The sequence below is a fragment of the Corvus moneduloides genome, chromosome 11 (genome assembly GCF_009650955.1).
Source record: "Corvus moneduloides isolate bCorMon1 chromosome 11, bCorMon1.pri, whole genome shotgun sequence".
NCBI lineage: Eukaryota > Metazoa > Chordata > Aves > Passeriformes > Corvidae > Corvus > Corvus moneduloides.
Window position 1 is genome coordinate 21,185,594 of NC_045486.1, and position 23,522 is coordinate 21,209,115.

At 46.2% G+C, this 23,522-nt stretch overlaps 1 protein-coding gene across 2 annotated transcripts in view; it reads right to left on the bottom strand.

Moving 5' to 3' along the window:
• Positions 1–23,522, bottom strand: part of PHF2 (PHD finger protein 2) — a 59,520-nt gene that overhangs the window by 12,071 nt on the left and 23,927 nt on the right. For both annotated transcript variants that reach the window (XM_032120797.1, XM_032120796.1), the window contains exons 2-16: positions 20,735–20,820; positions 14,824–14,938; positions 12,337–12,497; positions 11,692–11,833; positions 9,134–9,320; positions 8,414–8,576; positions 7,061–7,148; positions 6,394–6,500; positions 5,276–5,367; positions 4,776–4,865; positions 3,661–4,023; positions 2,765–2,884; positions 1,674–1,792; positions 1,160–1,338; positions 880–953 (exon numbers count right to left, since the gene is read on the bottom strand). In XM_032120797.1, the coding sequence (XP_031976688.1) occupies positions 880–953; positions 1,160–1,338; positions 1,674–1,792; positions 2,765–2,884; positions 3,661–4,023; positions 4,776–4,865; positions 5,276–5,367; positions 6,394–6,500; positions 7,061–7,148; positions 8,414–8,576; positions 9,134–9,320; positions 11,692–11,833; positions 12,337–12,497; positions 14,824–14,938; positions 20,735–20,820 (2,086 nt within the window). The remainder of the gene's footprint in view (positions 1–879; positions 954–1,159; positions 1,339–1,673; positions 1,793–2,764; positions 2,885–3,660; positions 4,024–4,775; positions 4,866–5,275; positions 5,368–6,393; positions 6,501–7,060; positions 7,149–8,413; positions 8,577–9,133; positions 9,321–11,691; positions 11,834–12,336; positions 12,498–14,823; positions 14,939–20,734; positions 20,821–23,522) is intronic.

Here is a 23,522-nt window from a genome sequence, read left to right on the forward strand (position 1 = left end):
GCTCCTGCTCTGCAGACCATGACCCTCTAGGAGAGGAAAGGGCTCTGCCAGGCTGGACCTGCAGCAGGCACAGGACCATTAATGCTGACAGCCCAGACACAGGGACAGACCCACCCTGCCATCCCCCCAGCAGCAGACTGGGAAGATCAAACAGAGGAATGGGACAGTGTCATGTGAGGCCCTGGAAGGAGCTGCCTACATCCGACCGTCTCTCTGGGGCTGAGATCTCTGAGTACTGTAGTCTGGTGTCTAATAAAACAAGTTTCTCCCCCCTTCCTGCCCTACTTTCAGGCTGCTACAGCACCAGCCCTTACTGCTTGGATGCCAGTCTGTTGCCTCCAGGGACTCCCTCCTTAGGCTCCTGCACCGCAGGCCCCAGACCACAGGTACTGACTCGGACAAAGAGGTCTGCACTTCCTCCAGATTGTCCCAGAGACAACCCAGGGTGAAAAGAATTCCTTACTACTTAAGGTCAAACATTTTGGTCATCTTTGGTTCTGTCTTAACAAACTATTTTGCTTTTTCTGATTTATTCAGGTGTTAGAATGTGAATTTGTATTAACCACAGCTGGGCAAAACACTTAGTTTTAATATCATTTTATTTCCAGCATTGAGCTTCAGTGCTAACTCAGAGCAAACTCACACCTGGGCTGTCCCACTGCTGCAGGTGAGCTACAGCCAGGCTCACTGACATCTGGGTCAGAAGTGTTCTAGATTTCAGCCCATAATGAGCAGAGAGACTCTGCCAAGTGATGGAAAACAAACACTTTAGGTGCTACCTCACAGGAATAGAATCTCAGAACGGTTTGGGTCGGAAAGGACCTCAAAGAGCCTCATGTTCTAGGAGTGCCTCCTCGTGAAGGTACAATAACCTCATACCTTGTATGGTACCGACTCCACCTTTGGCTTCTTAACAGGAGTGTGCTGCAGGGCTTCCTTTTTATCTGATAAAACTGAGTAAATAAAAAGAAACAAAAAAGTCACGGGTTTTTTCCCTTCAAAAAGCAGCCCTTCTATTCCACTTGCATTGACTGACAGGTAAGACATGGCTTGGTTTAATATAAATCACACAGATTTTAAAGACTATGTTGATTGTTTTGGACAATCACCACCAAAGACTTTGTTGAGCAGGTAAAGACAAACCAGGAAATATCCTTACAGGGCAGTTCTCTTTTTGCAGTGTTTTTCTTTCTTCTGATTGGAAACTCATCAATTTTTAGTTCACCATCATCTGACACATATTCATATTCATCCCGTACGGGTTTGGCCTTGTCCTCTTTAAAATTCTGCAGTGACCCAAACACGCTGGTATTCAGATGGGTTTTGACACCCTTTGAACTGAAAAAAAGTATTTACAAATCAGTAACAACACTCTGAGTAGAAAACACCTTGTGACTTGACAGATAATGAGTATCTCTATGCAGAAATCTCAGTCAAATTGAATTCTTTCAGGGGTGCCAAAGCAATTAGAATAATTTTACAAACACATTTCTGACCCTACGATTTATATCTCAAAATAGGATTCTGACCAGAGCACTAGAAGTAGATTTAGTGATAGGGTATTTTCTACATTGACCAGAAAGGCAGATTTTCATCTTCTTGTATAAAAAATATTAATAATGACCTTTCAAATTCCGTTTTTAGTTGATGTGTGTTGTCATGTTTTTACTTACCCAAGCAATTTCTTATTAGAGAAAGAGAATGTGAATTTGTTGTCCTTATTTCCTGATAAAGGCGTCTTTTCCAATTTGTGTTCCTCTTCCATTTTTAGAAGTGAATCAGGTTTACTGTTCTGAAAATCAAAAGACCAAAACAAAATAAGTCAATCAGTTAAATGAGTAATTTATGTTTCAGCTTCCCAGGTATCCTCAGAATCTATTCATCTTTAGGCAGACAGAAATAGAATCCTGGAATCACAGGATGCTTTGGGTTGGAAGGGGCCTTCAAGCCCATCCAGTGCCACCCCTGCCATGGGCAGAGACACCTTCCACTGTCCCAGGCTGCTCCAAGCCCCATCCAACCTGGCCTGGGACACTGCCAGGGATCCAGGGGCAGCCACAGCTTCTGTGTGCCAGGGCCTCCCCACCCTCACTATTTCAATATTTCGCAGTATTTCTTCCCAATACCCAAATAAGTTACCCCAAACGTAGCAAGCAACAGAGGATTTTGTAACAGGAGAATTTGTTTGCACCTTTCCCACTAGAGCTTCACAATGAGCAGCTATTTCAGTGAGCTATTTCAGTTAAATTTTCCCTTATCAAAAACCCTATTAAATTTTCCCTGCAGACAAAATGTTCTATTTTGCGAGTGAATTTCACTCTCCCTGCATTAGCCCCCAAGGAAGGCAAGCTTTTAATCCATGGGGCATAATTCAGATTTCATTAATTCTAATTTCATGACATTAAAATTAGTTATTGATTATTAGCTATTAGTTAATTATTGATTAGTTATTGATTTCTCATGAGTTATTGATTTCAGACTTAAAGTAGTAGGACTGTGTCAGAGCAAGAATGACAAAAGGGATCAACACTGAACCATCTCACTGTTACCAGTTTGGTGTCACTACAGACACATGGACAATTCAGCACAAGAATCCATCCACCCCCTCTTCCTTTATCAGGGATTAATTGATTATTTTCTGCTTAATTTTCTTTTCTTTGGGAACTGAAAGTTGGTGCCTTGTTCTCTCTGCTTAGGCAGAGCCACAAACAATTCTCTACCCTTGGCTTATCCCTGTGTGGCAGAATTTAACAGGAGGCATTACCTTATATTTCCATTTGGCTTCTGTTTTGCTTTTATTTTGCTCTCGAACTTCAAATTTCTCCACCTCATTCTGCTTGCTTGCAGATTCCTTATTGGGAACACTTAAAACAGTCTTTGCAGCCTGGGAAAAAAGTCAGGAAAAAGTCCTCTGAATGAGGATAGAGTGTTGGCACGTCAGAAACATGGGCTTTATATGGAAAATATATTTGTGAAAACCCCCATGTATTCTTTTTGAACCCCAAACTGAGATTCAATCAAATATTGCTCCTTCAGAGTCTGCAGAAGAGCAGCTGCACTTCTCCCTGATACACCAACACGTTCCTCTCCCTGTCTGTCACCCCATGACAGGTTTCACAAACTGCACACAAACTGTTAGAACTTCAGAAATGTTTTAGGAAAGATTTATGGATATTTCTTCACAAACAGCATACAACCATTCCTCTGTCAGTGCCTTGATGGATCCTAGCCCCTACTGAAACCACTCACAAAATTCATGCTGAATTAAAGGGCATCAGAATTAAAGGACATCAAAAAGAAACTTGTCCTACACGGGCAAAAGTGAAAGAAAACAACTGTTCTATTGTCAGTCACTCTTTCTGGAGCAACATCTCAGGCAGATGAGACACTTCAGAGACAAGTTCTTTCATCACTGATACCTCTTGATATCAGTGGGTTTCTGGGAGGCTCCATATCAGTGAATAGCCAAGCAAGCACTCAAATCAAATCCAAAGCTGCGTGAAAGGAGGGCAATGAGCCAGCAGTTACAAACCTTCCCTTTGCTTCTGCAGAGCCAGGGTTTCACAATGTGCTGCACACATTACTTTCTGCATGAGACTTACGGAGTGATTTTATCTCTCTGAGGGTGGGAGAAGAGGGAGAGGTTAGAACATGACCCACCTTCCCCTTCTTTGGCGTCTCGATCTTGGTCAGAGCCTCCTTCGTGTGTGCCTCCAGCAAGTCGAGGTTGGGGATGGCTGGTGGTGGGCTCTCCTTCACCTTCTTTCCTTTCTTTTTGCCTTCTCCCTTCACTTTCGGTGTTTTGGGAGGTTTTGGGGGCTTGGGAGGCTTCGGGGGTTTGGATGGCTTGAGTTGTTTGGGGGTTTTCACAGTTTTGGGAGTCTTTTTTTTAGGGAGCTTTTCTACAGGTGGGGGCAGAGGGGTGACCTGGACGGGCGATGGAGCCTCCTCCTTCTCTACAGGACAGATCTCCTCGGCCGTGGTGTTGGCACTCGTGTCGGCTTTGCTGGCTTTTGAAGCGTTCTGTGGTTTGGCACAAAACAGAAGCTGTTCAGACCTTCAGATATTCACCTGCACCCTCCGTTAGGTGGGGAAACAAACCCTAAAGACCCCCAAAGATGTGATGGAGGGGGATCTGCAGCACAGGTCAGGCTGACCAAGGCCACAGGAATGCTCTGCTCACCAATTCCCACCCCCAGCTCCCACCTCCACATTCCTCAAGTCTGGCCTGGAGTAGCTCCAGAGGCTTGATAGGGAATGTAACTCTCACTGGCTTGTACCATCACATGGGACTGTTCAACAGCCTGTCCACACAGCATGGATAAAATGAACAGTCTTCTGCTTAAAATGCTGATCAGCTTGAGCAAAAGCCCTTTCCATGTAATTCTGATGTGATAAATATAGCAGAATCACATTTCATGCCCTCGGGAAAAATTAGCAGTAAAATAGCTGCCCAATTAGAATTAACACTGACTAATCAAAAAGAAATTAGTTTCTGCTTAACTTGCCATTCTGACAATCAGAAAACTTAAATACTACATCAGAGAGGATCAAAGGACAAGATAGATTTCAGTTTTAAGGTCTCTGGATGTGGTTAGAAACAGGGTGGAATGTAGCACAATGTCTTCCTAAAGGAACTGAATCAGCTGCGGTCACCTCTTGCTGTCACACCTCTCCACCCAGTGGGACATGGTACCACACTCAAAGGATGATGCCTCCATGCATTTTATAGCCTAGACCCCCAATACAGTAAATATTACAAAAACAGCACAAACCTCACTTAGTCTTATTTCTTTGGCAAGGTCCTTGATAAGTTGTGCTGGTTTGAAGTTTTCTGGTAGTTCATCTTCATGCTCTGCTAAAGCCTAAAACACAACAAAGCCAAACTGCTGTTTCTGTGCATGTTTTCTTCAAAAACAAAACCAAAAAACCCTCTTGAAGTGACTCATCCATTTTTTTTCCTATGTATTGAAATCAATCTATCTTGACTGCATTCGATGTTCAAATAAGAAAAACCTTTTCTTTTCCCCCCTGTTCTGGATGTTAGCGTAACTAATTGTTCCAACAGATCAACAAAGTCAATAATCTTTTTTTCAGACATTATTGCATTTTCACAACTGCAACATCACTTTGCTCACCCCCAGCTCTCCCAATCCCTTCTCTTTGGCATCTTAGAACTGGATGTTTTGCAATGGAGATGTTATTTGTTCCAGAACTTCCTCTCTGCTCCAGCAACTGACAAACACAGAATATTAATCCAGGCTGCTTCTCCTACCTGTTTTTTAGTCCACGACCTGAAAGCACCATTGAGAATCTTTGCTCCTTGAAGGAGATGAGCAGGAGGTTGTTGTCCAGCTTTATGCAAACCTAAGCAGAGAAATAACCCAGTGTCATTCAACCGCTGACAGCTACAGTTGTTTACAGAAAGCATTTAATGTGAAAACTGCAACTGGGAAAGCTGAAGTTAACTCTTTGAGTTAACTCAAATGAATCCCTGCTACAACCTGATGGTAATAAGCAATGCTTTTACTGTGTCCCAGGTCCAGCTGAGCCTTCCCACCCTGTGCTCCTGTCAGTTCAGGCTACATTGGCAGGGCTTTGGCTCCCCCCGCTCCCATTCCCAAGCTAACTTCCATGGGCACCCATCCCAGGCTCTGGGAATAAAAAGGAACCATCAGCGGTCCTGTGACTCTGACTGAATTCTGAAAAAGCACCTTGTGGATGAATTATACACATTTTTCTTGTTATAGAAGGATCTGGTGGGTGTCTCTGGACACATTTCATAGTAGGAGAAACGGAGGCAAAGAGCAAAGCAAGGCCGAATCTGTAAAGAACATTTACACATGGGTGTTTGGATCAACTCTGCAGGAATCGGATTTGGAAGCGTTTGAACTGCATAGAAAACTTGGGTTTAATTCCCAGTGCTCCTGCTGGCCACGTGCTGATGCTCCTGTGGCCCCTGCACACGAGAGCTGCCCTCGTACTCCAGCCGGGACCCGTGGGGTGCAGGGAGAGGGGAGGGCTGCTCTGCGCCTCGGGCTGACAGAGCCCACGGCTCATTCGGCTGAAACTGGGAGTGAATCCAGACTGACAGGCAGCTCGAATCTGAAGTGAACTTCCAGCACCATTTGGTAAAGCAGTTTAAAGCTTCCCTTAGGCACAGGAAAGAGGGACAGCTCGAGTCCCCCCCCAGAGCGCGATGGCAGGAGGTTCAGGGTGAGCTGGGCCAGAGCAGCATGTTCTGCTGGTATGCTCAGAGCAGTTTTCAAACACTAACAAGACCAGTTTGGGCCACCTGTTCACCCTTTATGTGGACATCAGCATAAATTCAGGGTAACCGTCCTCAGACCCCGAAGCTGAGCCATCAAGGCAGGCAAGCAAATGCAGTTTTACCTTTGAATTTCTCTAGTAGATGCTTCCCCATATACCAACACGCCGTTTCAAAGTTTGGAAACTGGGTCAGGCTGACAATTTTCAATCGCCTTTCTACTTCATATGCCCTGCAAGACAAAGCCACAGGAACCTGAGCATTGCAGAGCACGAGTGTGTCCCAGAAGTCCCAGGGTCACTTTGCAGTGCGTCCCCTCTGTGTCCTGCTGCCACACAGGCTGGCATCAGGCCAAAAGCAAAACATGACAGCACTAGTGAAATACTGAGATACAGATGTATGATGGTTTTATTGCATTATTTGCCCAGAGTCAGTAAAGAACTGCTTGTATTGTCTGACACTGGGCAGAGAGCCCAGCTGAGCAGGTCGGGGATTATCCAGCAATGAATGGCAGGTGCCAGGGTAAAACTCCAGGCAGTTTGCAACAGTTCTTCCCTCAGGATGTGGCCACATCAAGCCAGGCACCTCAGGTATCCTCCCGTGCATTGTGCAACAGGTGTAAGGACAGCTCAGGAGGGATTAGCACGAGGTAACACAGCCAGAGGGGACAAAGGTGGGTGCACCATCCAAAACTGCCCAAGAGCTACACCAAAGTTACTGTCAATGATTCATTATTACTGATTTATTAAAAACTGAGCCTCTACACAACTTCAGATTTTAAAGGCAGATTACCTCATCTGCATTTCCACGCTTAGACTGTGTAGAAAATGTCCTGCAAAGGCCAGGCAGTCTACTGGTGTTAGAGTTGCATAAATCCAACCTAAAAGAGAGAGAAGACTCCTCAAGACAAAATCTCAGAGGCCAGTACCACAGATTTTAATCCCAACATGATGTCTGTACTTCACTGAGCACCTTACTCCCTAGGTACCCGCACAGCCCAGCCCCAGAACCACACACACTTTGAAGAAAGCTGCCTCTGGTCCCTTCCTTGTTTTGCTACATAATGGCATCTGCTTTCCTGTCTCCACAAAACCCTGTAACAGCTCCTGACATGTGCTTTATCACAGTGTCAGAATCAGGTGTTTTCCAAACACGTATTTTCATACAAAAATCTACTCAAGTTAGTGACTCTCTATAAATTGCTCTGTGTTTGTTCCACCATCTGCTCCACAGATGGTCATAAAAGAAACACCTACTTTCCACTTCTTACACTCAAGGTAAAATTCAAGTGTGTAAACGTTTGGTGCAAGAATCTATTCACACACTGTGGGTCACTACCAGTGCTCCTGAGCACTGGTTCCTGTCACTGCCTGCACTCAGATGAAGGCTCAGGAGGGCTCTGCTTCATTTAAATGCACACAGAGGGACAGAAAGTCCCTGTCCCAGTTTCGACAGGTAACAGGGAGGGCAGGAAACAGCAATGCAAATGAGGAAATTATTGTCTATGGTGAGAGGAAGGTGAGGGAGACGGGCTGAAGCAGAACTGTGTTCATTTCAAGCCCTCCACTATTTTCTGATTACCTCCTGTCCTCGTGGAGATCCTCCCAGGAACCAAGAAAAACAAAATGCACCATCCCCAATATCCAGTGAAAGCCTGAGTCTATCAACTAACCCGTAAAAATCTGTGACACCAAGGTCTTTGGCTCCATGTGCAACAATAAATGCATGTTCACACTCGTGCAGGCACCTGTAGTTCCTGAGTGTCACAGGGGATTATTGTCTGTGACAAGGATTTGGGGGTGCCATGGTCAGAATGCAAATTCATTCGATGTAAACTGTCTGTTAGATGTCAGAAAGCACCAATGTCATGGTGGATATGGAAAGAGAACTCATGAGTTACAACAACCCAGCTAGACCCTGAGTGGAACACTCCACCTATTTGTTTTACTTTTAAAAGGCTGCTAAAATACTAATAGAAAGCAGTAAAAGTTCTGGTTTGTTTTGTTTGTAAGCACATGAAATAAAACCTCTACTGAGAATTAGACTTCATACTTTGTCACAGAAAGTTGTCAAATCCCAGCCCTCTGGCATTTTGGATGTGCTACTCTAAAGGATGAGGAAAGCCTCCTGCCCCAGCCTGCTCACCTGATGGGATGAAGAGTGTCTGGCCTTGTTTAACGGTGCATTTGTAGCATTTATCTACTTGGTCTGCAAAAAACATCTCACTGTGATTTGCTGCTGACTGCCAGCGTTCATACAGAGAAATATTTGCAGAGGCTGGTTTGATGAGATAAAAGATCTTTTCTCCCTGAATTAGAAATATAAAATTAGCAACGAGCAGCCAAACCAAACAACACTGCACTGGCACACACACATAGAGACACACACACACAAATATTTATCTAAGTATACATGTAACATTGTGTATTTGGGCAGTATTTAAATAAAATTAATTAGTCAGCTTTGTACAGAAGGGCTGAAATAATTAAATCACAGCTGACCACATCTGCTCAGATTTGTGGGAGTGATGGTGAAAAAGCTTTATGGTGCCAGGCTCCATCACACTGCAAACACAGGACGTGGTGTCTTTAAGGCCTGGGGTGATGTATGTGCAGAAGGCACTAAACAAATATTAAAATCCTAATAGAGAGAAAATACACAGAGGACTTCCATGCTCCAAGTGCTTCCTCACTCAGGAGACCCTGGCACTGCTGGGAGTGCACCCACAAGAGCAGTTAAGGCTCAGATACAACAGGACAATGACCAAAAAACCTGAGAGCTGAATTTTGGAGAGAATTTTATGATGGTCTTTGTGTATAAAACTGAGTTTGGTACTAGATACACCCAAAAGCCAGACTCCCTCACCTTCAGCACGTGGTACCAGGCAGAAGCCCCCCCAGAGTCTATGTGGAAGTCAGTGTAGCTGTCCTTCACACAGATCAGGCAGTACTTGGTCACTTTGGGCTTAGCCAGCAGAGCATCATCAGGCCAATAATTTTCCACCCAGGACAGTTTCTTAACGATATCAGGAGGCTCTACAAAGCTGGACATCCTTACAGAGAGAATGGAGAACACACAGGCAGCTTTTAAAATGGAGCACAAGGACCCCGGTACGGCAAGAGGAGGGTGTGACTAACGCTCGCATGGCAAACCGGAGCAGCTCCTCTCATGGCAGTGGAACTGCTCTTCATTCACAAAATTGGGAAAAACTGTTTACAGACAGAGATTTTAGGGCTTTTAAGTGTGATGACTTAACAGCAATCCTTTGCCTTCTCTCAGCAGTATCATCTATGATCAAATATTTGCTGTTTGTAGTTTTCCAGCCCCTGCCTCTTGCTGCGCAGGCTCAGGTACCAGCACTCCTGTTACCACAGTCACCTTTCCAGCCCCCTTCAGAAGAGAAAGTGAAATGTGTGCCCTTTGACAGAAATCATCTGATAAACCTTAAAAATTAGCAACTTAAGCTTAATATTAATAAACCAAATAACAATAACATTAATGCTTATGGATAAATAAGTCTTGATCTGATGCTGAAAATCAGAGATCTTATTTAGATTGACCAAATTATATTAAAAACTCAGAAGAAGGGAAAACTCTAATTTGGGTTGATAATGTGAATATATTTAAAATTCAAGATATATTATATCTATTTCTATAATTCATATGAATGAATCTATTTATTTACATTAAGAACATACTCTTACTGGATATGTATCTAAATTTATACAAATTGTTATCTTCATTCACGTTGAACATATGTTCCTATTTATTTATTTATATCATTCATATGTTATGTTTTTATCAAATATATAACATATACTATAGTCACAGCTAAGACAATGCAGTGGCATGACAACCAGGTATTAAGTGTTTCATCCCAGAATGTGCTAAATTTTAGATTCAAATAGTCCAAAATTTGGGCTGAAAGTGCAGGAGGTGAAGATTCACTGCTAGACACTCTGAAATACCACATCAGTAAGAGTATCTGCGCTTCAAACTGATACTAAGTGCTCCCACATGTCATCTGTGCTCAGTGTCAAGCCCTGATGACAACAGCTCCATTTCCATGGCACGGAAGATGGAGCTGTGCATTCAATTAAACTGTCACTGTCTATGCTAAGAAATAAAATATTTGCTATTAATGTCTAGATTAGCAGTGTATGAACGACAGCTCCAGCAGTCCTTCAGGAGAAAAGACATCTCATTATTTGGGGATAATGGCAGAAAGCTGAAAAAATCTCTGCCGAGGATCCCGGTGGTCTCAAACCTGCAGTGGGTAGAGCTGCTCTCTGCAGCAGTGGGTGTGCATCACTAAATCCCAGCTACAGGGATCAGGGGAATGCCTGGGAAAATGAGCTTGTCATTATCCACCAGCCTTCGTTTTTAAGCCTTCGTGCTGAAGCAGAATGCTCCCCAAAACAACCATTCTTTGTTTTTCTGCTGACATTCATTATTGCCTGTGTAGCATGTTCATATGCAAAAGGATCCCTTCTGGATTCCCTTCTGGAAGCCTCAGCTACCCCAGAGGACTACAGGGCCTGTGAAAATGACCTGAACAGTTTTGATGATCCGTATCTCATACGTGCCCCTGCCCACTGCTGCAAGGAAAGCACGGCCCAGTTACGGCAGCACAGCTACAGAGAGCACCAGGCAGTGCCCTCAGCACTGACATCAGCTAATCATGGACTCACAGGATGGTTTGGGCTGCAAGGGACCCTAAAGATCACCTCATTCCCATCTAGTCCATGGGCAGGGACACCTTCCACTGTCCCAGGCTGCTCCCAGCCCCAATGTCCAACCTGGCCTTGAACACTACCAGGGATCCAGGGGCAGCCACAGCTGCTCTGGGCACCCTGTGCCAGGGCCTCAGCACCCTCACAGAGAGGAATTTCTTCCTAATATCCAATCCCTCTGATCTGCACCATCACCCCCAGCCTGCCATTGGGAAGTCAGCATCACCCTGACCCTGAGCTGCTGCCAGGCAGATCACAGGTTACCTGGCAAAAGCACTGAAACCAGAACTACAACACATGCTGTAGGATTACAGAATTACAACTGAATTCCAAAGTTATTCTCCTCAAAGGACACCCAGTGACATGTTACCCTACACCTAAAGTCAGAGCAACCAGAAGCTGCTACCCCATGGTTAAACAATGTTCCCTAAAGAGGAAAAGCACTGGGGAAGGCAGAGGCTGAACCCAGCCATGTATCCCAGATACAATGTGGGGTTCAGTAATTTAAAATTGTGATTTGTATATAATTCTATGTAAGTAATAGTAATATAATTCAAAAGTAAACCCATAGTATAGTGTACAGCTATATTATTGCATAGATAAATGTTATATACAAATTAATAAATTAAATACAAATTATAAATCAAAATAAATCTGTAGTAATTTCCATGCAGCAGGCTGGACCCTTACCTGGTGTCAGAGAACTCCAGGTTTGTGACGTTTAAGACCCTTTTCCTGTTTGTGCTGTAGTAGTAATCCACAAACTCCTTGAGCTTCATCTTGCAATCCTTCTGCTTGGTGACATCAGTGACATCCACACTGCGCTCTGGCCCTGCACATGAATTCAGTGAAGAGAAAAGGTTGATGGACAGCCTGCCTTGCCCCTTTTTCTATGCTTGGGGGTGAGGTAACCTGTCCAGAAACACCTCAATCTTCCGATTTTCTGACCTTTTCAGGCCTTGGACCCTCCCTGTTGCTTGTGTGTGTACCCACATAGACATACACCCATGAAAGATGTGTATGTACATAAATACCCATCAAATGGTGCTTTTGCAGTCATCTCCCTGGGAAAACCATTCCTTGGCATACTTTGGCTGTTACCTCTCGTGCAGAGCTGTGGAGAGCAGTGCAGGCTGGCTCAGCCTCACTGCCACCCTGCTACACACAACAAGAATGACTTAATTTCTAACTACAAGCTCCCACTACATAACAAACACCAAAACCAGCACAGCTCACGGCACAGACAATATTTTACAATATACTTTACAATTTTCTATACAACTGATTATTTCTAAACAGCAGCTGAGCTCCAAGCAGTCCAATGCCAGTACCCACCAACGTAGTTTTCAACATCGCTGACGTAGAAGGTGGGGGCAGGCACAGCCAGGCCCAGCCCGTCCTTCTTGGGCACCAGGATGGGCTCTGCAAAGCCCTTCTCCTCCAGGTACTCTGCTGTCAGCTGGCTGCCTGGCACTTTCACCACTATGTCTTCAGCACTGCAAAAACAAACACAGATTCAATGGTGAGGGGCTTCCACGCTGCGTTTGGAATGCTCTGCGCTTCACTGCTGAAAGGAGGGCACTATGAAAAAGGAATTGTATGCAAATTAGGTACATAAGCCAGAACTCCATCTATTCCAAAGCATGAAGGGCGCAATAGAATCATGCAACGTCAATCACTCAAGCCTCATGCTCCAACTACTGGGAAGTCTTAAAATAACGTCTTACAGTAAAAGACCATTCTCCTCAGCCGTAGGATCAGTCGAGCTACCAGCGATCAATGCTAAAGGAATTAGTGTTAAACGTTTCAGTCTAAAGAAGGTAAGATTAAAAACATTACCCAATCTCAAATAAACAGCCCTAGGAATGCTCTGCAAGTCATTTTAAAGCAGTTGAATAACGTGCTCAGGAAATATTCTGCAGATCATTTTGAGTTGGCAGGGACACCTTCCACTGTCCCAGGCTGCTCCAGCCTGGCCTTGGGCACTACCAGGCATCCAGGGGCAGCCACAGCTGCTCTGGGCACCCTGTGCCAGGCCCTCCCCACCCTCACAAAGAAGAATCAATTTAATTGTCATCACTGCCACTCTTGCCATTCTGGTGCTATTTTGGTATTAAACATTTTAGAGCAGAACAACACAAATTGTATTTTTTGCCTCTTTGCTCTCTTTAGTGTTCCTTTGGACCTGAGACCCTCCCAAGCCCTCACTGGGGGTTGTCATTCACTGCCCTGTGCTGGGAGCCAGCAGTGATGCTCCTGGTCCAAGCCCCCTTTCCCCCCAGCACCCTCTGGGTGACGAGTGCCCAGGCCTGGCCTGCCACATCTGCACATCTCATTCGTTTGCTTTAGAGGACAAAATTTCTCCACAAGACTTCATGTCCGAGGCCCGGATCTTGCAGGCGTATCTTTGTGCTACAAACCCTTCTGTCTCAGGAGATTTCATTTGGCAGCAGGATTTTCTTATGCACACAGTAATGAGAAACAAAGAGAAAAAACAGGGGGCTGTATTATTTATAACAATTTTGGAGTGACTCAGAGATCCTGTATGTGTGACTGCAGTCTCAGAGGCCACCTGAGGTTACTGAAATCAGTCTGCCTGGGCTATAAATCTTTTTTAAAATGAGCTGTGCAACCTGTCAAATTACAAATTACAAAAAAAAAATATATATATATATAACCAGCAAAGATATAAAACCTTGCAGGCCCCAATAAAAACAGCCAGGTGAGTAAAAATGCTGGATTCTGAGCTCAGCAAAACACATCTGTAAAAGCTGCAAAACACCTTCCAGAATTATTGTCAGTTTTTACCTTAAGCCTAAGACTAGTATCTTAAATTAAATGTGAAATTAAATTCTCCATAAAAAGGAATAAGTTCTGTGTTTACTTTGCCACTCCCCAAGGATTCTTCTAAAATAATTAGTTATTAATAATTAAGGATTTATTTGGCTACAGCCTACATTAAAGAGCCAAAAGAAAATGATCGCTCTCGCAAATGGCTGTGGAGCAGCCTAATAACATGTGGGACATGTCACCTAACAATTAGCACCATTCATTACCCCAGTGAGAGAGCCTTTGTCACCCAGCAACTGAGCATGTCGTTGTTCTGTCCAAGATGGGGACAGACTTCAGCAAAGTCATTAGAATTTTGAGAACTGGAGAATTCTATGCAATAAGTGGGTTAGTTTCTTGTAAAAGTGGATGTTCTAGGAGCCAAACACACTCTGTATCAGCCTGGAGAAGAGAAGGCTCCGGGGAAATCTTAGAACCACTTTCAGTGCCTAAAGGGGGCTTATAAAAAACAGCAAGAGTGACTTTCTACAGAGGCAGATAGTGGTAGGACAAGGGAGAAGAGTTTTAAACTAGGAAAGATTTAGATTGGATGTTTGGAATCCAGTGTTTGGAATCCCTGTGAGGGTGGGCAGGCCCTGGCACAGGGTGCCCAGAGCAGCTGGGGCTGCCCCTGGATCCCTGGCAGTGCCCAAGGCCAGGCTGGACATTGGGGCTGGAGCAGCCTGGGACAGTGGGAGGTGTCCCTGCCCATGGCAGGGGTGGTATGAGATGGGCCTTAAAGTCCCTTCCCAGCCAGGCCATTCAATGATTCCATGATTCTTGCCTTCCCAAATCCTAGCATCTGTGGAAATCCACCGGAACTGGGCTCAGCTGAGCGATCCGAATACAGCTGCACAAATGCAAAAAAGGGGAGAACCTGGCACATCTGCAACCAGACAGCACTGATTTAATCATCAGTACTGTGCAGTGCCTCCAGCACAGCCCACCCCCAGCCTCACAGGACCCTGCACCCCGTCCACACCAAAAACCCACCTGGGAAACGTCCGACTTCGAAGCTCTTTTATAAACACCTGGCTCCCGTTCTGTACAGGCTTGACCTCTGTTGTCTGGCCGGTATCATGCTTGTGCCAATTTCTTTTCTTTTTCACTGAAAATGAATGAATTGGACAGCTATGTTAAGTTGAAGACAATTATTGAGACATTGGCAGGAAGGACAAATCTTCACTTAATTTCTCACATGAGCAGAGTGGAGGGAACCCCCCCAATGGTGCCCTGCAGATTTTAATATTGCTCTCAATGCCCCATTAGACAATTGTGGTGCAGCTGAAGATGCATTACAGAGTGAGCAGTGAACGTTTGGGAGCACGAGGGCAGCAGTTGGGTAATTGCTGAGCTGCACAGCCTCACACAAACACCGGCTCTGGACACCTTGGGCTCGCCACACTGACCCTCATCCTCGGCAGGAAACTCCCAGGAAGCCCCGTGGCACAGCCTGCAGAATGGATCTGTGTGAGTGCATTTGTCAGGAATTGCCTCAGCCTAAAGCTCTGTCCAGCAGCGCCAGATTTGACCATTGTTTGATGGGATTTTAGCTGTGCCCTGCACACAGCATGGACAGGGAAGGGAAGGGGAGGGGAGGGGAAGAGGAAAGGAAGAGGGATAGGGATAGGGATAGGGATAGGGAGAGGAAAAAGAAAAGGAAAAGGAAAAGAAAAGGAAAAGGAAAAGGAAAAGGAAAAGGAACAGGAAAAGGAAAAGGAGTTAGTTGCTAGAATCGCAGGGAAGGGAATTTATTGCGGCTCAGACCTGCAGCTGATGACAGATTGAGGCCCCTTGACTGCGCTCCCAGTGAGGGATGGACACACAGGACAGTCCATCAGGGATAAAGGGCCAGCAGCAATGAGCACACGTGAGTCAGTCAGGTTTCAGTGTGGTTTTACCCTGCCTCTGACAGCTGGATAACACAAAGCAAGAAAAACTGGTCCCACTTTTTCCCTGAGTCAGCACTATCTCCCTCAGCTGTTCCTGCTTCCACAGCATGTCCAGAGAAACTCACTTTGGTAGGAAACAGGTTTTTCCATATTTGTATCCTTTAAAGGCTCTGTTAATAGAATTTTCATATGTCACATCGTACTTTCATTTTCCACCCTTGTTTTACATCGTGAAACTCAGTATTTCACCCCAAGTCCAGACCTCTTATCAAAACAGTGAGGGAAGGCAGCAGATTCCTCACGGATGGCACCCACTCCTCACTCTTTGCACGCACACAGATCCACGCACTTTTCCATTAGGAAAGGAATCTGGAGGCCAGAGCTACAATACATGAGATTTGGAAAGAGCAAACTTTGCTTTCCCGACCACAACCCTGGAATAACTCAAAGAAAGACGTCTCCCAGTGAGTCCATCCCAGGTTTTGCACAAAGCATGTTGGGTTTATTAGTTCCATGCAGGCTCCAGCCTAGCTGGAGATATTCATTAAAGCTGCTAGTTCTTTATCTTAATGACTCTCAGGCTTAGTGTATTAATTCAATGCTCCTGGTAACAAAGGAAACAAGCCTGGCTTGAATGCCAAACCTTCCTCCTCTCCCTCCCTTTCCAGCCTCCGCCTCCTCCCCCTCTCAGCACATCTGAATCAACACCACGAGTGTGCTGATTGCACTTGCACTCTGAGTGCAAGTCCCAGGGAAAGAGGTGTCACTTGCCACAGGAAAATTAAAGAGCTTATCCTCTAAGCACGTTCCTTTATTACCCTTCAGATAGCACAGAGTGTCAGGAAGGAAAGGCGACAGATCAGTGCTGAATTAACAAATTCACTGCAACTCTCCCAAAACCTCTGGGGAGCTGTTTGCCTCAGCACCAGGTGCTGGCAGGTGTCCACCTCTGCCATGGACCTCTCCATCCACCTCTGCCATGAGCCTCTCAATCCCCCTCCACCATGGACCCCCATCTAGCTCTCTCATGAGCCTCGCCATCCAGCTCAGCCGTGGACATCCCCATCCAGCTCTGCCACGAGCCCCAATCCAGCTGTCCTGCAGAGGCAGCCTGGATTCCTCGCTGCCAGAGCATTCCCCAGGAGGGGCTCTCTCCTGGACAGCACCTGTTGTCCATTACACCACATCAAACACTCGACCCTTGGCCATTTTCAGCCATGCTTTCTATATTTTATCTTTACCACGAACACCACAGTGAGGACTCAAGGCCCATGTGCAACAGATCCCAGCTTTGGCTAGAAAAGCTACTTTTTTGTAATTTATCACGGATTTCTTTTTCTGCAGATCTTTCTGATCCAAATTTAACCTCTGGGAAGCCCAACAGTAGAAAAAGGAAATGTATTTTTATGAAAACGGTATCTCAAAATGAATAGTTCACAGGTATATTGTACGTATATTATTTCAAACGTATTTGTGCAGAAGGGATCATCAACCTGAATGCTCAGGAAGAATGAAAGGGTGGTCAAGCATGGGAAGGGGCTGCCCAGGGAAGTGGTGGACTCCCCATCCCTGGAGTGTTCACAGAACAACTGGATGTGGCACTCAGTGCTCTGGTCCTGACGAGCTGGTGATCAGTCACAGGCTGGACTCGGTGACCTTGGAGTATTTCCAACCTAAAGGACTGAGTTGGAAGGGACTTTAAAGCCCATCTTGTTCCAGCCATGACCAGGGTGCTTCTACCAGAGCAGGGACACTCAGAAGCACCCTGTGAGCTCTCTACTGATCCACACTAAAGGCTGTAACTCCTTAAAGCCAGCCACAGCCTTTGGTTCACTTGCAGCTCTGTAACTCCACTGATTCCAAAGGATTTCTCCTGATTTTCATTGCTGCAAACAAGGCAGCAATCAAACTGAGCATTTCAGATTGTGTTATGAAAATGAGCCAAGCCTGCCCAAATGAAGCCCTTGCATTTTATTGAAATGATGTCAGAAAATGTTGGATGAATATGGATGATTTTTGCCAAAGAGGAGTCCCTACACATTTCATTAAACAGGAATGGCTTAAAATGGCATGTGACAGGAAGCAATCTTCTGAGAGCAGCTACTCACCACAGTGGTAATGTGGAAAAATGTAAGGAGAGGAAAATGATTTTTAAATTTGACATCTGGAAAACATATCTGGTGGAAGGCGAGCTCCAGAAATACAAGTATATTTTTAAATCCAGACAAGTTGCATAACAGACAATTGATGTCTGTGTTTCCCTTTGCTAATCTCACAATAATTAAATCCCACCAGTGAACTACTGGCGCTGAAACAACTCTTACTCCTTTATTACCAAGCTGATAGTGCTGGATAACGGGTCTGAACAGGTCCTGGAGCAGCTCACAAGCAGAGGAAGCGATGTCCCTGCAGACAGCCCAGCAGCACCCAGGCCCTGAGCAGGACGTCCTCCATGCAAATTCCCAGCAGATGGAATTCATGAGCCAAGCCACTCCCGCCTTCACTTCATCCATCTTTTAACTTCCCTGGCCTGTTGTACCCTGCAAGGAGGGGCTGCAGCATAACAGCCTCCTTTTCCCACGGGATCCGTGATTCTACACGTTAGTGGGGAAAACTACTGTGCAGTTTGTGACCTTGTCACCAAAACGCAAGGTAAGGACAGCAATAATTTATGCTTGAATAAAATTTTTGCACTCCACTTCTTTGATGATTGGTCTTGTACATCATTAAACTGTCTGTGGTGTATTCAGAGGGAGAAAACAAAGTGTCCTTGCTGTCCTACAGAATGGGATGTTGGTCTGTATTCCCACCATGCTGCATCCCCAGAGGGAAGAGGGTCAAGGGACACCTTCTGAGGCCCCCCCTGCAGAGCTGCCTCCAGATCTGGGGGCTGAAACATCAGAAGGATGTGGAGGCACTGGAGTGATCCAGAGGAGGCCATGGAGATGCTCCAAGGGCTGGAGCCCCTCTGCTCTGGAGCCAGGCTGGGAGAGCTGGGGGTGCTCACCTGGAGAAGAGAAGGCTCCAGGGAGAGCTCAGAGCCCCTTGCAGGGCCTAAAGGGGCTCCAGGAGAGCTGGAGAGGGACTGGGGACAAGGGCTGGAGGGACAGGACACAGGGAATGGCTTCCCAGTGCCAGAGGGCAGGGCTGGATGGGATACTGGGAAGGAATCGTTCCCTGGGAGGGTGGGGAGGCCCTGGCACAGGGTGCCCAGAGCAGCTGTGGAAGTGTCCCAGGCCAGGTTGGACGGGGCTTGGAGCAGCCTGGGACAGTGGAAGGTGTCCCTGCCTGTGGCAGGTTGTTGGAACTGTGCTCCAGCTAACTTTCTGCTGGGCTGCATGAGCCAGGCTCTGGGACAGAGCAGTGGATTTTTATTTGGATAAAAATAACTGGATAGACAGAAACCTTTTTAAAAGCATCAGAATATTGTTGCCAATTCAACTCTCCTCATCATAACTGGTATATTAAACTTGCAATCTTTTTATCAAAACTGCCATGTCTTGAATTCTAAGATGACGCACCCCAGTTTTCATAGAATTGATATTCAATTCCTGATTATAGGCTTTTGCTGTTTCTGTCTGGGTTTTTTCCCCCTTGCACTGAAAAGTAGGTGCCTTTCATCATTTATAATTCAAAACGAAATGAAAGAAACGAAAAGTGTCAGACCCATCTCAATGTTATACATTGAGACCCTCAGAGGCCGGAGATCCTGTGCTGCTGCTTCCCTCCTGGGTTAGGAGCAGTCTGGGAGTGTCTGCAGTCACCCCCTTCCCAATCCCAAATCATTCACTTCAATAGAATTTGTGGCTATTTGTGTAACCAAGAATCTTCCAACAAAACACGAGAAAGGCTGATTCTTTCAAACCAGAACATTTTCTGGGGACATATTGATTTTGTTAAGTCTTTCAGAACCAGTCCCACAGCAGGGATTTTGCCAACTGCTCAGTTGGACCCTCTGGGAGACAGGAACAGCTGCAGGTCATTCAGGCTTCCAGTTCACATCTGATATTTAAAAAATCATAGTGGAAAAATGATTCCCTTTTTTGCCCACAAAACAGACACTTCAGACTCCTCCCCTTTCCCACTGGAAATTTTTTATACTTTAACAATGAAGGCAATACAGAAATAATTGCTTGGGTTAAAAATTCTGAATTTTAACTCAACAGGAGTCACCTTCCAGTTGCCCCTTATTTCACACTACATAAAAGGTCATCAGGATTCCTTCAGCTCCTGCAGATGAGCATGGTGCTTTTCCTCTGCAGGATGCCCTGAGGTTGCAGAGCAGCAGGATCCTCCCTAGCACTGTTGCTTATTTATAATAACTGGTTTTCAAGCAAAGCATTTCATCTTTCACAAGGATTGGTTTCTTTTCTTTTTTTTTTTCTCCATTGTATAATAGAAAGAATTTGTGAATTAATCTGACCAAAGCAAACACATCCCACGATTCCCTCCCAGACAAAACTCCCACTGAGATCAACTGTCACTTTTGCTCAGGAGAACCTTTTTCCTGTGAAAGAACTGAAGAACTGGCACCCTCAGTGTATCCTACAATTTTGACTGACATGGAAATTGCTGCAATCCTATATCCAGGCCAAGCACAACAAACTGTTTCTTACTCGTCTCATCTGCAGTCAGAAAACACCATTTAGGTTCCAAAACTCCCTGTATTAGCACTTAGCTGCCTCCAAAGGGTTTTTCTAGCCCACATTACTGAGTGTCAGCACAATTCCTGCAAGGAAGGACACTGCTTTTATGGGGCCAGGGGCTGAAGCTGCCCAGGTAAGGGCCCTGCCTGAGCTCACACACATGCCTAAGGCTGCAGCCAAAGCTCCAGGATCCAACCCGCAGCTTCCTCCCACTAACATCTTTCTTCACCCTCTGGTTTGAATCCCAGTATTTATGGCACATGGTACCTAGGCGTGCCTTTCGTAATGACCAAAATAAAAAGCTCCTGCTGTCCAAATGCCCCGCCCCTGCTGTGTGTGGGGAACTGGCTGCACATGGGTACTTACAGGTCGACTTTCCATGGGTTTTCTCACAGTTTGGACAATGATAGATGTCAATATCTGGTGCCTCTTCTTCTTCCACACCGACACAGCTGGAACACAAGAAGGTGAATCTGACATTAGCCCGACCATCTCCAAGCACACAGTGAGTGATGAAAGCCCTGTGCAGCTGCACTGACCAGCAGCAGCTCTGTCCAAACCAGGTTTGGGGGCCTTGTACACTGGTACAGACTGGGTTTATGTAGCCTACATCCCTGAGGTGTTGCTACAAAAGCTGCCAGCCAGAAGCCCACTAGCAGGCCACTGTGGAACTCCATGAAAATGTGGCAGAGTCCCACAGAATGGTTTTTTCCCAAGGAGACCATTTTGCACTCACACAGAGTTCTCCCAGCACCATCCCACATAAACCTGATTAACAAAACACATCTTCACAAAATATGTGTGGGCAGCTGTGAAGTGCCAGAGCGATCTTGGCAGGGGATACCACATGCACAACTTCCATGGGTGCCACCTCTATTGCACTGTAGGAAGACGAGGAGGTGAAGCAGACACCCAGCTCAGCACTCCCGGCTGCCAAGGGGATGGGCTGTACCGGGAGGCCACCGAGGTGGGTTTGGATGGGACACACCAGCAGCACCCACAGCCCCTGGGGACACCCACGGACAATCCCACGGCAGCACAGCGCTGGGGAGGAGCCGAACACACAGCAAAGTGTTGGAGCACCCAAGACAAGGAGCTGCTGCACAGTCCAAGTGCCAATCAGCCAGCCAAAGATCCAGGCCCAGCACGGTGCTGCTCCTGCCCACAGAGGAAGAGCAAAGGGGACTCTGCTCCTGCTGCCTGTGTCAGGAGCAGCCCAGGCTGCAAGGTACCACACAGAGAAGAGTTCAGTGGGGTGCTGTAGATTCATCCCATGTGCCTTGGCTCCGTGGGAGCTTAGCTAGGCAAGAGCACCCATGAGAGGCATCAAAGGCACCTTAAGCACCAGCCAGGCAAGGCCGGATTGCACCGTGCCAAGAGCTCTCCCGGGTTTTCTCTGCTTCACCACCTGAAATGCTGCCCCAGTGCTCTGCAGTGAGCAGGGAACAGCTCCCAGTGCTCTGAGTGAGCAGAGAGCACCTCCCAGTGCTCCTCAGCTCGCAGAGAACACCAACACTGCTTTTCTGGCAGGGAAAAGGCATGGGCAGGGGTCATGCAATGGCATCTCCATGCACAAGGCCACATTCTGCCTCCTGGCACTCCACCAGCAGTGCTGAGCAGTGGTGAGTGCAGGAATGCAGAGTTTACAGCTCCTGTTTCTGCCCTGGAAGAAGCAGAGCAGAGGATGGTTGCTCCACTCCCAAAGGCCAGACAGCAGCGTGAGCCAGTTCTACCAAGTACTTCATAGAACCTCTCAAATCATTCTCACTCTGTTCAAGCTCTGCAGGACAACACCAGCACGTCCAAAAGTCGGTTCAGCAATGGGAGAAATTCATAGAGGGTGGACACAGCAGCAGCACCTGGTGCTGGTCCAGAAGCAGGAAGGCCATGACCTGGGTGCTGATAAGGGAGGGGTAACACACCATCCTGTGCCCACCCTTCCACACGAGTCCCTGGACCCGCTCCCTGAGCAGCTCAGGGCTCTGGGGTGCCCTTGGCAGGGTGTGCAGGTGTCCAAGAACCAACACAGCACACCTGGGGCAGGGGAGCAGCTGTTAAAATGCACTGTGAGCCCCCATTGCCAGAGGTGGTTTTGAAACCCCTGCTGACCCTGAGGCACCCGTGGTGCACGACACCATCACAAACCACAGACACACCTGCTGTCAGAGAACAGCAGCAACAAAACCAAGGCTGCAACCATGCTGGGAAAGGCCAAACTAGCTAAGATACAGAAACACATCTCTTTTATTACCATTGTAAATGTTGTGTCAAAATAAGATCCTGCCAGAAACCTTGGTGGGTATGGTGCCCCTGTTGCAGCTGCCAATGTGGGAGCCAGCTCCCTTCAAAACAAAGAGCCTGGGGTGAGAAAGGCTCTGCAACCAAAGCCAGAGACACTCTCATCTCTGTGAACCCAGACTGGGAATAGAAATCATTCTTTTGGAATTGTGTCAAAGCAACTGCAAATTTGGCTGATTTTTTTCATTAAACAGTTACTTGAAAAAATACAAAATTACTGTGTCCCTGGGAAGCCAGCACAGAAAACTGAAGTTTGCCGACAGGAAAAATCATAATCACAACAATCCAATCCTCAGAGTTCTGTACATATATAGAGAAAAATATCGGATTGGTAGAAAACACCAGAAAAATTAGTAGAAAAATACTAGATTAATCAGTAGAAAATTTAAACAAACCCTGGCAGATTAGAGCCAGTGTAAGAGAATGTAGAGGATTCCTTTACCCACAAAGCAGTGTCAGCTGCTTATGCCACTGGATTCAGTTTGCTAAGCTCAGTAAAGGTATGGATTAAGCTCTCTATAAGGGCTTGAAAAGTCTGTATTGAGGAGATGAGACCCTTGGCACTGAATGGGAGAAGGTTTGGCCAGCTGTGGCACAGGGCGATGGCTGCAGTGTGGTGGGAGCCATTGTTCTGAGAGCGAGTGAAACATCTGACAAGAACAGTGCAGAGAAGCAAAAATAACTGACCTCAAACTCCAGCGGGCCCCTGGAAGACACAGTCAACTTTTCCAACTACAGCACAGCCTTGGAATAAGGTTTGGCCACTTACAGCTGCTCACAGGGAGAAGCTGCTGCCCTCGCTGTGTGGGAAACTGGGAGTGTGAACTGTCCAAGGGATCCCCCAGCTGAACTGCCT